The sequence below is a fragment of the Ambystoma mexicanum genome, chromosome 2p, assembly GCF_040938575.1.
Source record: "Ambystoma mexicanum isolate Mex_15411 chromosome 2p, UKY_AmexF1_1, whole genome shotgun sequence".
Taxonomy (NCBI): Eukaryota; Metazoa; Chordata; class Amphibia; order Caudata; family Ambystomatidae; genus Ambystoma; species Ambystoma mexicanum.
The window spans coordinates 25,952,129-25,967,848 of record NC_090923.1 but is presented as its reverse complement, the minus strand read 5'-3'; the positions used below and the strand labels follow the sequence as shown (position 1 = coordinate 25,967,848).

Below are 15,720 nucleotides of genomic sequence, written 5' to 3'. Positions count from 1 at the left end.
GGAGGCAATCCCGGTGTACCCTTATCTGGACGACTGGCTCATAACGGGGCAAACCCCAGCAATTTGCAGGACAAACATTCAAAGGACTATCGACCTCCTCCACGAATTAGGCTTCTCAATCAACGAGAAAAAGTCAAGCCTGGTGCCAAGCACCTCCAAACAGTTCCTAGGAGCAATCCTAGATACTCAAGAGGGGTTGACATTTCCTTCAGAGGAAAGAATTCGGAATATACTACTGCAAATTCCGCAATATCAGTCCGGTCACCAAATAACGGTACGCAAAGCAATGCGTTTGCTGGGCATGATGGCGTCATGTATTTACCTGGTCCCCCACGCGCGCCTGCGCATGAGTCCCATGCAGGAATGGTTGGCGAAACAGTGGTCTCAGGCAAGTGGTCAGTGGGACGATCTAGTGGTCGTTTCGCCAACACTAGTACAAAGCCTTCACTGGTGGACAAGAGAGAATCTTGCACAGGGAAAACCCTTTTACGATCCCGAAGTACAGGCAGTAGTCACTACCAATGCATGTCTGACGGGGTGGGGAGCTCACCATCTCCACCACACAGCTCAGGGTCTCTGGTCTCCCTCAGTCGCCAAGAACCACATCAACCTGCTAGAGCTTCTGGCAGTATTCAGAGCGCTTCAAGCGTTCGAGCCCCACCTACTAAACCTGTCAGTGCAAATCCGGATGGACAGCACAACAGCCATGTTCTACCTGAACAAGCAAGGAGGGACTTGTTCGCCAAATCTGTCCAAGCTTGCCCAGAAAATCTGGATATGGGCACTCAGACAGAACATCTTCCTGTCATCACAACATGTTCCAGGGGAGCTCAACTCCCTAGCGGATGCTCTGAGCAGAGACTCCCTCCCAGAGGAACACGAATGGGTTCTACACAGAGAGGTCTTAGAAGATATCTTCTCTCAGTGGTGTTTCCCCACTATAGACTTATTCGCCACAAGCGAAAACAGACAATGCCCAGGATTTGCATCCAGGTTCCCCCAACCAGACTCCCAGGGGAACGCCCTGTGGATGAACTGGTCAGGGATATTTGCGTACGCTTTTCCACCAACTCCTTTCATCAGGAAGGTGGTCAACAAGATGAACAGAGAGTCGATGACGCTCGTCCTAGTTGCTCCCATGTGTGCAAGACAACTGTGGTTCCCACACCTACGCAGGATGGTGGTGTGCGAGCCCATCAAACTTCCAGCCTGGTACAACCTACTGTCCCAGCACTAAGGTCAAACAGTGCATCAGCAACCCAACTCAATGAACCTGGCAGCATGGCTCCTGAGGTCATAGAGTTTGGACATCTCAATTTACCACAGAGGTGTATGGACATCCTAAAGGAATCTAGGAAACCAAACACAAGGCACTGTTACTTTGACAAGTGGAAGAGGTTCGTTATCTGGTGCCAGAGTAGACAAATCAACCCTGTTGATTGCACTCCTTCCACTATTGTTACATACATGCTCCACCTGCTAGAAGCAGGATTGGTTTTTAACTCACTGAAAGTACACCTGGCAGCCCTGTCGGCATACACAACTTCCCATAACAAGGTCTCGTGGTGGAAAGTACCAGTAGTTAAAGCCTTCATGGAAAGAGTAAAGAGACTTCACCCTCCTATTTCAAACCCACCACCTGGGTGGGACCTTAATGTGGTGCTATCTAAGCTCATGGGCCCCCCTTTCGAGCCCATGCATAAAAGCAGTCTCAAACACCTGACTTATAAAACGGCCTTCTTAGTAGCTATTACTTCTATAAGAAGGGTCAGTGAAATTCAGGCTCTGTCAGTGCAAGATCCCTTCTTTACTGTCCATAAAGACAAACTGGTTTTTATGCACACACCCTAGGTTCTCACCTAAGTTTATATCTAAATTCCACGTAAACCAGTCCATCGAACTTCCGGCTTTCTTCCAGGACCCGCAAGGCTCGGCTGAGGTGAAACTACACACCCTAGATGTGCGTAGGGCGGTCCTCTACTATGTAGATAAAACCAGACCGCTAAGGAAAACAGATCAACTGTTTGTCTCCGTAGCTACAGGCAAAGAGGGGGATCGCGTCTCTAAAGGTGCCATCTCGAAGTGGATTATTAACTGTATCCAGCTGTGTTACTCACTCTCTGAAAGAACTCTGCCTTTCATGCCAAGAGCTCACTCTACTAGAGGCATTGGGGCCACTCTGGCTTTCATTGCAAATGTACCCCTTGACACCATTTGCAAAGCAGCTACTTGGAGCTCTATTCACACTTTTACTCGGCATTACTGCATTGACACCCATTCCAAGGCAGATACACAAGTGGGACAAGCGGTTCTAAGACACTTATTTGCTCATGACCCTTCTCACATCCCACCTCCTTCTTCAGGTACTGCTCGCTAATCTATGCACAGCATGTGATCTAAGCAGATTCCACAAGCCTCAGAAGGGATACATTACTCACTGTAATCGTATTTCTGATGCTTGTATCTGCTTAGATTCACATGCGACCCACCCTTCCTCCCCTCTGAGAGAAGGCGCATGGTTGCTTGTAGTCTTACCTTTCTATCTATCTGCTTGGATTATCTGTACTCACGCTACTCCTCACGCTACCTCATGTCAGAAAAAATACAATCTGAGGATCCTAGACGCGTGAGGGATCTTGGGTACAGTGGACGTCACACTAGGGATAGTATTACTGGCACGCCCTGTGTCGACGCCCATTTTCGAGTTTCGAAAAACAAACTGTAATACTCCACTGCTTCCACTAGATGTCGGCCTATGCTCAGCATGTGAATCTAAGCAGATACAAGCATCAGAAATACGATTACGGTGAGTAATGTATCCCATATATATATATGATAAGTGCACTGGACCTATTAGCTGGCTTCCAGCGCATGAGGTATATACTATATTTGAAGCTGCCATTCCCAGCCCACACACCCCAAATTGTAAACTGGCTAATGCACAACCATTACCAGTCATTGAATGGATACATTATGATGGGGCTTTTCATTGAAGGCCTGTGTTGCCATGTGCAATTCCAATATCCAACCTTCAGAATGTCTCAGCATTCATTGTGCTACACTTCTTGAATCTTTGGCTGACATTGCGTTCTCTGTTCCTCACACAGCTCGGTCTTCACATCTGCCTGGTTGGATGGATGGATAACCAGACAGCAGGCTATCCAACAACGTTCCCGAACCCCAGCTGTGGAGCCGGTCATGTTGGGATTGTGGACTATGGGCAGCGCACTAATCTCTCAGAGAAGTGGGATGCTTTCTGCTTCCGTATTAAAGGTCAGAGAGTCCTGGAGATGATGTACTCTTGGTGCTCTATGTGTCTCACGGCTATACATCTTGCCTCTTTACCATGCAATAAAATGAATCTGTTTGCTCTGTTATAGGTCTGCACCACATACCTTTCAAGTACAGATGATATCTGGCAAGCTCTATCCAATAAACTAACCGCATCAGATTTCCTCTCTCCTCGATGCTTTCAACGACACTCTAGCCCATGCTTACTATTTCTCCTCGATGCTATCAATGACACTCTAGCCCATGCTTACTATTTCTCCTCAATGCTATCAACGACACTCTAGCCCACGCTTACTATATCATCTCGCTCTCAGCCGGCGACTTTACCAGCTACTTCTCCAAAATCTTTAACTACATGATGCCCTGTCTGCCCTCCTCTTTTTTCCTTCTTTCCCTCCATGACCCATATCCTTTTATTTTTTTATTTTTTTTACATTTGGATAGCGTGCGGGCAGCCCAAGGGCATTGTGGCGCTGTTACTTGCAGACAACTTAGTTACATTATGCATAAGTTACAGATTGGGTACATAGGCGTAACACATAATATGCATAGAGGCGTACACAGGTCAGGTATACATATGGCGGGTGTACATGAGAGACGGTAGAGAATCAAGCAAACAGGGTGGTTTTCAAGGTTTTGCGCAAGGTGGTCAGAGAAGGTTCAGCTCGCAGGGCAGTGGGGAGGGCATTCTAGTGTAGGGCCGCAAGTTAGGGGAAGCTGGCACCCCCTTACCCTGGGTACAGTGAGTAGATTGGCCCACTATTCACTATCCCGCTTCTACCAACCATCCAGGATGAGCTAGTGCCTATCCTTTGGCTGACAAACTGCTCTGTGCTCCTGCTGATGCTTCATTCCGCAAAGTAAAGAGCTGCCACCTGCCATCTGCTTGTCTCCCACATTCCCCTCTCTGTTCCAAAGTTCTCAGACATGTCATCTTCTCCAACATCACTGACTACCTGGAGGGCAATGCACTCCATGGCCCCTTCCAGTCTGGATTCTGCAGCATACGCCCTCCAGCACTCCAATGCACTCCATGACCCCTTCCATTCTGCATTCTGCAGCATGCGCCCTCCAGAGACAGCACTCCAATGCACTCCATGACCCCTTCCATTCTGCATTCTGCAGGATGCGCCCTCCAGAGACAGCACTCCAACGCACTCCATGACCCCTTCCATTCTGGATTCTGCAGCATGCGCCCTCCAGAGACTGCACTCCAATGCACTCCATGACCCCATTCCAGCCTGGTGTCTGCAGCATGTGCCCTCCAGAGACTGCACTCAAATGCACTCCATGACCCCTTCCCGCCTGGAGTCTGCAGCATGCACCCTCCAGAGATTGCACTCCAATGCTCTTCATGGCCCCTTCCCGCCTGGAGTCTGCAGCATGTGCCCTCCAGAGACTGCATTCAGAACCTTCCAGGCGACACGTTAGTCTCACAGATTCCTCAGTGTTTAAATGTCTTCCCAGGTGGAGACTGAATCGGAACGTTTCCACACAGAGGGGAGGGACACTGCTAATCTGCATTGGCTGAGCTTGGCGTGTTGGCACCTACTACAGAATTAATGTCAGCTGTAGATGTGTGTGGAACCACCTCGTTATTTTTCTTGGCACTCACAAAAAGGTGCAGCACACCGCCTCAAGTCATGTTTTACTGGTCCAACTCTCCTCTAAAACGGTGCGATTCAAGTTCTGCAAATACTGTGGATGGCAATGGCTGTATCTGCAGCAAAACAAAAGACGTGATCGCGGGAAGGCTTTCAATTAACCTTAACCGCTGGATTGCTCTGGGCAACCCTCCAGACCATCGTTCTTCAGCCGGCCAAGCCATTACAAAAGAGGAAAGACCATATGCAAATCAGGCTTGGCCCCATCCCAAAAGGGGTAGTCCAGCCCAAACTGACTTGACAATGTGTTGAGAGTCACTTGTCATTTATAGGCTAGTGACTATCAACGCCGTAAAATGCTACAGTGTATTGGACTCAAAAGTAAATTGAAATTGCATAGCTGCCACGAGCCTACGCCCCAACAAACTCTGTGGATGAAGAAACTCTGCCAGGGACAGAATGGGGTGCTCTGGGTGCACCCCACCAGGTAAAACCATGTGGGCTGTTAAGGCAGCCTCTCAGAAAGGGGTAGCAGCTGCAAGGGGTCCTCAGTAGACGTCTCTCTGACAGCAGGAGGAAAGTCTAGGAATGGAAAGGGTTAATGGGACTGCAGCATGGCCCCCATAATCCACTGAATAATACCATGAGCTGCCCCCTGCTTTCACTCGTTCACCCTGCTTACTTTCCATCACTGCTACTCCCCGGCCTCTGAAATTAAGAACATTGCCATAGTGCCTGGTGTTCCAGTAACCATTATGCACCACCTTCTGGCCCAGCAGGGAGTCCCAGGGACTGAGAGTACTTGTGTTACCCCACAATGATCCCCAGACACCATCACCACTGGACTCCATATGTGTATATATCTGTAAACACTGAAGAAGTATTGAAGGCCTGCCTTGTGCTGTCCCCATAGACCTTTCCAGCTCCTCCCCCACATGTGCCGGTGACTACCATCCCAGGACTTTGTAAAGGTTTATGAAGCACCCAGCAAGCAGACTGTACCAGCCGTAAATAGACCTGGGGCACAGGTTCTAAAGAAATACAAATAGTTGCATTCCCATGGAGCTTCTCTATTTAAGCAATATAGCCCGAGCGGGGCTGGGGGGCCTTAGCGGTCAGGTAATGCCCCAGGGTGTACGTCAGAAGCCCGAGCCTCTTGGGACTTCTCTATTTCACATTTCAAACCCCTCATGTATTTACCATTTCACTGATCACACCTTACACACCTTGAACTTTCTTCATACATCCAAAAGGCCCAACTCCACAAACCCAAGGAGAGCGGATACTAGGGAGGTGAATAAGTAAACGTGTGTCGTTCATAAACCTCTGTGTTCTGGGACAGGGATGAAATATCCCCTCCAGCAGAGGTCTCTAAAAGTGATGTGTTTTCCTTTGTTTTTGCAGATGTCCAGTGCACTTGTCGTGACGGATACGTTGGCGATGGTTACTTCTGCAACGGGAACCTGCTTGAAGTGCTGGCCTCCGCCTCCAACTTCTCCATTTTTAACTTGGTAAAGAGCAGCCTGGGACTGCATCTAGCTTCCTAAATCTGATAAAAGCACTTCTTTTTAATAAAAAGCGCTCACAGCAATGCTTAAAGAGACCACAGGATTCTTGCATTTCCGGAATTACTTTAGAAATATAATTTTGTACAAATATTTTTGGCCTGCTTATTTCTCTACGGAAATTGAATGCAGACAAGAATTCTAGGGAAAGCAGTACTCGTGAACCCGGCTTATTATATTTTATTAGAATGTGTGTTCGCTGGTGGCCCTACCTAGAGGATCTCAGGGCACCTTACAAGGTTCAAAGGTTAAAAGGTGGGAGGTGAAACAGAAGTTAGAAAACATTGTCAGGATTGGAGGGAAAGATCCGGATAGGCAGCTGTTGGTAGGGGAGATGGAGAGGTGGCATATGTGTGGGGGAAACCGGTATGTTCTGAGACTCTTTTTAATTACATGTGCATATCTTTGCTTAGCACACGGTGGTGAAGTGCCTTCAACAGTTTAACGATAGTTCATAGAGAAGAACAGACAAAGAAGATCATTCACAAAAGTATACCAAGTTTTTCTTAATCTACTAATAAGGTAGAGGTGTGTTAAATTAGCACCAACAGGCTTGCAGTTTAGGATCAATCCTTTCAAAATTAAACATAATTTTTGAAAGTAAGCAACAATGGAGGGATGGGTTGGACATTTTAAAATGTATTCTAAAAGTCTTAAATGTGTCTTTATGGTGAAATCACAAGGGGAGATCCATAATTGAGCAGCTTAGAAACTACTGTTGTCGCCAAGTGATGTAAGGAAAAGCCCTGCTTGCACTGTTGAAATGTAAGCCCTTCTTTTCCACCCTCCTATCATCTAAAATCCGTGAAAGTCGACACCTAATGTGGATCAGAATCAGGGATTGCTCTGCCTTTGGACTCAAAGCAAGAGGCGGCCTGAGGCAGGGAACCCTTTACCTATGTTAAGCCAACCTTTGTAATAGTAGCAAGTTGGGACGCCCACAACACGCGTTCCATGGGTTACATCCTCAGTGTCTTATTAAGAATGTTTAGGGGGACCGCCATCAGTGCTGCAAGCAGCCACCTAATGCTGACTATGTCCTAAGAGCTAGGGAATTCTGACATGGCGGTAGTCCTCTGGAATGCCTTCTGACGAGAACTAGGATCAAACCCTGACATCCTGAAGTTTAGGAAATATTTACAACCCACCATTTTCTCAACACCTCCTGATGATTAATATTCTGGCTTTTTGTTATGTATGGCTCAGCTCATGGTCCTTAGTGACAGGAGACCACAACATAGGGAGAAACATGTTCTACAGAAGCCATCTAACATATCACAACACAAAATAGATAACATCTAAAGACCCATTGAGTTGCTGTAGCTGTTATTGACTTAGTGGGTTCATTCTTCCCAGGGATGCAAGCGGCCATGGGCTGGAGCACAAACTAAGAGGATCTTCAGAGTGGGGGTTCTGGAGTTAGGGTGCAGACTGTGAGGAGACCACCACAATGGGGCATCAACTGGTCTTCAATGTTGAAAGGCGGTCAGGCAACTTCATTGACAGGGCTGTCTGACTTCAAAATGGCCACCAGAGAATTTGTAACTCCGGTCGGTGGATCTGCAGACTAGCAAAGTCATAACTTAGTATCCCTCTGGGAAGGGCTGCCGTCAGGTCAGGGGTCCAATCATGCAGCTTGGGTGAGTTCAAGTCTCAGGTGTATGCCCTCAATTTTCCCAGTGGCCAACCCCAGTTGCAGTTCAAGGGGGCCAAATAGAGACTGGAAGTGAGTTAGAGGGCATATAAGAGACGATAAAAGGAGCTGGGAGTGGCGAGGTGGGTGATGAGAGAGAAGCACGAGGAAAGGAAGTGGAGGAGAGAAAAAATAGTGGAAAAGAAAAGCAGAGTGAAGAGTAAAATGAGATTAAAGAGGGTGGACTGCAGAAGGAAATATGAAAGAGAGAAATGGAAAAGCAGGAGTGGAGGGAAAGGAAGAGAGTTGAAGATCCCTCAACCATAGCAGCCCTGAGAATATAAAAGAACTGAGAATCTCTCACACTGTAGTGACTTAACACAAGATGTGGGCTTTCCTTTGCTTATTGATTTGTACTCACTCACCAATGTCTCAAGGTTGTACTGCCTGACGTTCTGTCATTCTTTTCTCTAATTCTATCAAGTGCTCACACCCTGGCGCTCTTGATGGACAGTGCAAACGATAGCATGGCCTTGTACGCTGATCTCACCTAGCTAAGTCGGTTGGATGCACATGGGAAGGCAGTGTAAGAGGCTTGGCCTGCGGTGGATTATTTTAGGTCCTTGTGTTGTAATTGTATCACCTGCTATTAGCACTTTTTAAAACGTTTGGACAAGCATTTACAAGGTTGAAAACAGTTTGCAGCGCATGACGGCACATTACACGAAGCCATGCACCAGGCATAAAAGATTAAACAAAATGCCCTACTCTAACACTCTAGAATATTTGTATCTTTAGATATATTGGCTTAGTATTGGAAAACAATCATAGGTGTTTTAACTTGCTTAGAAGGCAACTTGGAATGCATTGAGATATGTAGGAGCAGTTGTCTGTGGTCATTTTCTGGATAGTCACACCTCTGAATGAATTCCCTAGATTAGGGGTCTGCAACCTTTGGCTTTACAGATGTTCTGGACTACATGCCCCATCAGACACCATAGTTAACAACGGTGAGGCATCATAGGACCCCCAGTCTTTTTGCTTATTTTTGATCACTGTCTTGACTTTTGGAGGTCAGTAAAGCCTTCTGCTTTACTTCCCTTCCCTATTACACACATTCTTATGGGGAACTGCCTAGTCCCTATTCCTGTCAGTACAGAGAGTCTATCATAAGGAATTCTTGTATTTTTACAATTGCACATATCACCTTATAGTGAAGTGCAATTCTGATACCCTTACGGCATTGCATCTAGTGGATTTTTCATTACTTTAACGATGTGCCTATGACAAGTTGGTGGCAGCTGTGTGATTTTTACTGTTTTCGTAATATTTTCTCATGCACTTTTGCATTTACTGCAAATGGCTACTAAAGGTGGCAAGCCCCCTAAATTGGTTGCTTATTTTCTGGATAGTTTTGTGTTTCTAATCTTCATCAGCATTGTCACATGTTTTTTCACGGATGCCTCTGGTTTCTGTGTTCGTTTTCTGGATAGTTTTGTGTTTGTATTCTTTATCTGCAAGTTCAGTGATCTTTTTGGTTTTTGTGTATTTCCCTGTGCTTCTGTGTTAGTTTTCTGGATAATTGTGCATTTCCTCTATGGATGGATTTGTGCTTTTTATCCGCATGGTCACGTGTCTCTTGGCTTTCTACTGGTTGGCTCTGTGCTTCTGAGTTCATTTTATAGATAGTTTTGTGTTTCTAGTCTTCACCAGAATAGTCACATGTTTTTTGCTTTTTCCTGGATGGCTCTGTTTGATTTCTGGATAGTATTTTGTTTGTATTCTTCATCTGCAAGTTCAGCGATCTTTATTTTCTTTTTGTGGATTGCTCTGTGGTTCTGTGTTAGTTTCTGGATAATTGTGCATTTCTTTTATGGTTGGATTTGTGTTCTCTGTCCGCAAGGTCATGTGTCTCTGCTTTTTTCTGACTGGCTCTGTGCTTTTGAGTTCGTTTTCTACATAGTTTCTTATTTATTTATTTGTTTATTTATTTATTACATTTGTATAGCGCGTAAAGCAGCCCACAGGCATAGTGGCGCTGTTATTTGAGGGGAGCTTAGTTACAGGGAAGACAAGAGGTATCTTCATCAGCATGGTCACCTTTTTTGCTTTTTCCTGGATGGCTCTGGCTTCTGTGTTTATTTTCTAGATAGTTTTGTGTTCTAGTCTTCATCTGCACGGTCACGTGTTTTTTCCTTTTTCCTGGATGGCTCTGGCTTCTGTGTTTGTTTTCTACATTATTTTGGGTTCTCGTCTTCATCCACATGGTCACCTTTTTGCTTTTTCCTGGATGGCTCTGGCTTCTGTGTTTGTTGTGTGTATCTTTTATCTGCATGATCACGGGTCTCTGCTCTTTCCTTGCTGACTTCTGTGTTCTTTTCCGGATAGTTTTGTGTTTGTGCACTTTATCTGCATGGTCATGTGTCTCTTTGCTTTTTCTTGGGTGACTCTGTGCTTCTCTGTTTGTTTTGTGGGTAATTTTGTGTTTGTTTTATGGATAGTTTTCTGTTCTTTATCAGCATGATCTGGGGTCTCTCTGCTTTTTTTCTGGATGGCTCTGGCTTCTGTGTCCATTCTCTAGATGTGTTTCTAGTTTTCATCTGCATGGTCATGTGTTGGTTGTTTTTTCCGGGATGTGTTTTCTCCCCTGTCTTTATTTTCTGGATAGTAATTTGCCCTTTTATTTTTTCAGGATGGTTATGTGTGACTGTGTGCTTTTTCTGCATAGTCACGTATTTCTGTGTTCTTTTGCTTCTAGATGCTCCTAGGGTACGCAAACGCCTCAGAGAAGGGCCAGGATTTTCTTGACTTTCTCACCAATGAGACTTCTTATAAAACGATATTTGTACCCCTGGATTCTGGCTTTGAGGAAAATACGGTAAGTCCTTTAAAAGATTCTCTTTAAAATGCTAAGTTCAGATCTAGTTTGGTTCTCCTTTGTCCTAGTCTTTCTCCATCATTACAGTCCTTCATCACTGTCCTTCTTGTTCATTGCAGTTATTTTTCTTCATCACAGTTTTCATATTAGCCATTCATCTTCACATGTCTCCTCATTCGTCACTGTCCTTCTCTTTCTTCACAGTACTTCTTTGTCTAAGTCCTTATTCACTAGTCCTTCTGTATCTGTCTTTTGCCACAGTCCTACTTCTTCATCACAATCCTTCACGAATGTCACAGTCCCTTCTTTTATCATTGACCTTCTTCATCAAAGCCCTTCTCCTTCATCAGAGAACTTTTCTTTCTTCACAGTACTTCTTCATCACTGTCCTCCTTCATTGTAGTCCTTCTCCTTCATGACGATCTTTCCTCACCTTCATAGTCTACCTTTATCATAGTCATTTTCCTTCATGTCACCATCGGTCTGCAAAGACACAGTCTGTCTATCTCTGTCACAATTTGTCTCCTTCTTCACAGTCCTTCTCCCCCGTCAACGGTGCTACTTTGTTGTTTGCGTCCTTTTGAGTCAGCCCTTCATCACAGTACTTCTACTTAGTCACAGCCCTTTTCCTTTGTCTTAATCTTCCTCCTTCGTCACATTCCTCCTTCATTAAAGTCCTTCATCAGTACTTCTGCTTCATCATAGTCTTCCTATTTTGTTATAGTCCTTTTCCTTCTTGAGTTCTTCATCACAGACATCTTGTTACACAGTCCTCTATTGACCCAGAACTTCTCCGTCCTCACAGTCCTTCCCCTGTATCATAGTCCTTCTCCTTTTTCAGTTTTTTTCTCGGCCCTCTATTGTCACAGTCTTTCTCATTCGTCACAGTACTTTGTTGTCAGTCCTTCTCCTTCATCAGACATTTTTCATGGTCAGTCCTTCACCTTCTTCAAAGTCCTAAATGAAAGCCCTTCTTCGTCATAGTCCTTTGTCACATGTCTTATCTTTCATCCCACTCCTTTGTCACACTCCTTCTTTTTACTCACAGTCTTTCGTCAATGTTCTTTCTTTCATCAATGTTCTACTACTCTGTCACAGTTCTTATCCTTCTTCGGTCCTTTTCCTTAATCACAGTCCCCCTTCATCACAGTCCTTCTCTTTCGTCATAGTTGTACTCCCTGGTCAGAGTCCTACCTCTTCATCACAATCCTTCATTACAGTCCTGCTTACAGTCTTCCCTTCAGCACAGTTCTCCTTCGCCATAGTCCTTCTTCATCGTAGTCCTTTTTGTTTGCCATAGTCCTTCATCACAGTTCTTCTCTTTCATTACAGTCATCTTGTTCATCACAGTTCTTCTCTTTCATTACAGTCATCTTGTTCATCACAGTTCTTCTCTTTCAATACAGTCATCTTGTTCATCACAGTTCTTCTCTTTCATTACAGTCATCTTGTTCATCACAGTTCTTCTCTTTCATTACAGTCATCTTGTTCATTACAGTTCTTCTCTTTCAATACCGTCATCTTCTTCATCACAGTTTTTCTCTTTCATTACCGTCATCTTCTTCATCACAGTTCTTCTCTTTCAATACAGTCATCTTGTTCATCACAGTTCTTCACTTTCAGTACAGTCATCTTGTTCATCACAGTTCTTCTCTTTCATTACAGTCATCTTCTTCATTACAGTTCTTCTCTTTCATTACAGTCATCTTGTTCATCACAGTTCTTCTCTTTCATTACCGTCATCTTCTTCATCACAGTTTTTCTCTTTCATTACAGTCATCTTGTTCATCACAGTTCTTCTACTTTTTCACAGCCCTTGTCTTTCGTGAGTCCTTCTTCATGAGAGTCCCTCTGTAGGAATGCATATAATGCCTCTGTTTAAAGCAAATACCGGAATAGTAATGGGACATCCAAGCCTAGAGGCCCGGGCAGCCAAGTCAAGAATAAACTGTGTGATAGGCGAATGAACACATGGGGAAAAGGAGAGGGTAAAACAGGTGTATGCAACAAAAGCCTTTGTTCCCTAATTCTATGAGAGGTTATGGCTCAGTCTATAAATACTATAGTGAGTAATCAATTGCTTGAATAAGTTTAATTAATAATGCTTAGTTGATTGGTAGCACTATCCTTAATGGTCCACTCACTGCAAGATGAGAGCGTATCCTTGCCAGTTTTATTGCCAGAGATGTTCCCTGTCCCCTTGAAGTATTATGAAAGTGCATTTATCGAGCTGGTAGGCAAACCTTGACTTTCAAACCTGCCATGTAATGAAACACACATGTGGTGGCCAAATCTGATGGCATGTTAGAATACTTACCAAACTTTTAGATCTAGGAATCATACATTTGAGAATTTAAAACGTATTTTCCCAAACCTGCCGCAACCTGCTTTCTGTCCCAATTATTTTTGTCTCAATGGAGAATATTCTCCTCACCCTTCACCCGCTTTCCCTTGGAGAACCAGCAAAACAATCCCAAACACAGGAAAGGAACATGACCCCTAGCAAAACCAGCTATGGCGCACAGCATAAGCGCAACAACAGCAAAGTGAAATCAAAGCAAGTAAAATGAAATAGTATCCAAAATGTTCTGTGCGCTCTACAATCCTTTGTCCATACTTCATGACCGCAGTGGGTGGGATAAACGAAAGACCGGCCAATGAGCAGCACAGGGAGTGAGGCAAAAGGCCAATCAAGCCGCTCAGATCACAGCCCATACCAAACAAGACACACAAATACACAAAGCCCATAGCGTCACCAATGGACGGGGTCTGCATACAGGTAGCCACGGCCCATAGGCAGCGCTCTCCAGCGCACTCAGCACGGCAAGGACATGTGCTCTTCGACTCCGACATTACAGCCATGCCATTCCCCTTATGCATGCTGCTGGTACTCTGCCCTGCATGTCTGATCTGCATCACTTTACCACAGTATTAAAGCAGATAATAACTGCACCAGGGGCAGCACCTGAGCTCTGCTTGAGTTGCTTCATCTGTGCTGTGGTGGGGTTCCCTAATTTGTGCACCGCCTTCTCCAGCCCTGTGGCAAACCTCTGCTCCCCAGTATGCGAAGCAGACTAAACAGCATTACTGTGAAGCCTTCTTGTCAGGAGAAAAGGGAACATTGTTTGCAGGCTAAATAGTGCTTTTCAGAAGACAAAGCACAGTTGCAAGACTAAGCAAAAATGAGAGTACAGTGTGTCAAGACTATTATAATGCTTTCCTCCTCTATGATATTCTATCTCCAGTAACAGCTGCCTTAGGAAACCCTTTCGTCCATCACGGGGCGCAGCACAGCTCTGTGTTGGCTACGCTCACTGCTGCTACATACTGGTAGGCAAACTTCTCAGTCCATGCTGTACCTGATATCGGGCCAATGTGTATGGAACCATTGCATCCCATGACCTTCATTCCATTTTATCTGCCTGCTCAGTACTCTTAGGGAATGCCGCCAAATTGCTAATTTGTGACTGTGTCATGCTAGCCCCTGGATGTCCTCAGACTTTAAGCCTTGTGCGGATTGTAGAGGTCTCTCTCCAACCACCACAGCATTGCCCTGTTATGTTGGGCGGAGGAACTCGGTCCACAGGATTGCGGGTCATGCTAATACCTGCACCCAAAGGCCCTACAGGAGCGAGCCACAGAGTTGTTCACCTTCTGCCACAGGGATGGTAAGCAAAATATATCGAGGTCTCTGTAGCGTGGACGGGGAGAAGACCAGTGTCTGGTCTGGAAGGACTAGAACAAGAAGCACCGTAAGAGATCCCTCTCCCAAAGTGACTTTTCGAGGCATCATTCTTCTTCCTTGTCGAAGATGTGTGACCATTCCAAAGACTCCTCAGAAGATTTGGCTTCTCTGGTACTGTTACCCATCCCATCCTCCATTATAAATGTGACAGTGCGATGGTGCCCACAAAGTCCACTGTACATGGAAAAGTCGTCAGGGACTCCACACGAGACTGCGCGCCCACGGGCTCGGCCCAGCTTCAAACTGATCCTATGTCATCATCAGGTCTCAAGCCCTCGACTCCAACCCTCACTCCTCTCAGTGTTGTTGACGTTGCTCAGTATCGTTGACAGTGGTGGCCCCAGGAGTATATCCCACTCCCTATGGGCAGGTTTATGTCAAAGAATGCTGACATCTTTGTCAAGAACAGTGATCCTAAACTATATGGGATGGAACCCCATTACTTCAAATAGATGAGAGATTTCCCTGGCCTCAACACTTTCCCGAGCCGGACATGTTCCAGTGGTGATTCCGGGAAAACCTAATGCTTGGTGAAGGTGGTAGAAATACTGGGGTCATCGGCACCCACTAAGCCCACATTTCTGTTCAAACTGACCAGCGCCCTGGATTAGGGACCACAGAGCGAGGCCGTGCTGTCCTTTCATCTGGCAGTAGAAGCCCAAGTGATGGAGGCCCGGTAGAAGCCAGCGGCCAACCCTGCAGTGGACTGAACATTGCCAGAAAGCGTCACCCTGGCTTTTATCTCCATCCATACATCCCCAGAGAGTTTGGTGGTGCGTGCTGAGACGGACAACCTCACAAACATCTCTCACCTCTCTTTGCCTCCTGACAGCGAGAACAAGAGATTGGATGCTTAGGAGCACAAGACAATAGCTTAGGGCAGCCTTACCCTGGGGCGATCAATGCAGCTTTCATCTTGGCCAAATACTCATTTGGCCTCTGAAGCATGGTCGCTGAAGCGGCAGGGAATCTACCAGTTCAAGAGATGAATGGGGGCTTCAATA

The 15,720-nt window shown here is 45.6% G+C and overlaps 1 protein-coding gene across 1 annotated transcript in view; it reads left to right on the top strand.

Annotated features, from left to right (window-relative positions):
- Positions 1-15,720, top strand: part of STAB1 (stabilin 1) — a 1,160,316-nt gene that overhangs the window by 1,013,984 nt on the left and 130,612 nt on the right. The window contains exons 62-64 of the mRNA XM_069643183.1: positions 3,108-3,273; positions 6,300-6,406; positions 10,852-10,971. Coding sequence (XP_069499284.1) covers positions 3,108-3,273; positions 6,300-6,406; positions 10,852-10,971 — 393 coding nt within the window. The remainder of the gene's footprint in view (positions 1-3,107; positions 3,274-6,299; positions 6,407-10,851; positions 10,972-15,720) is intronic.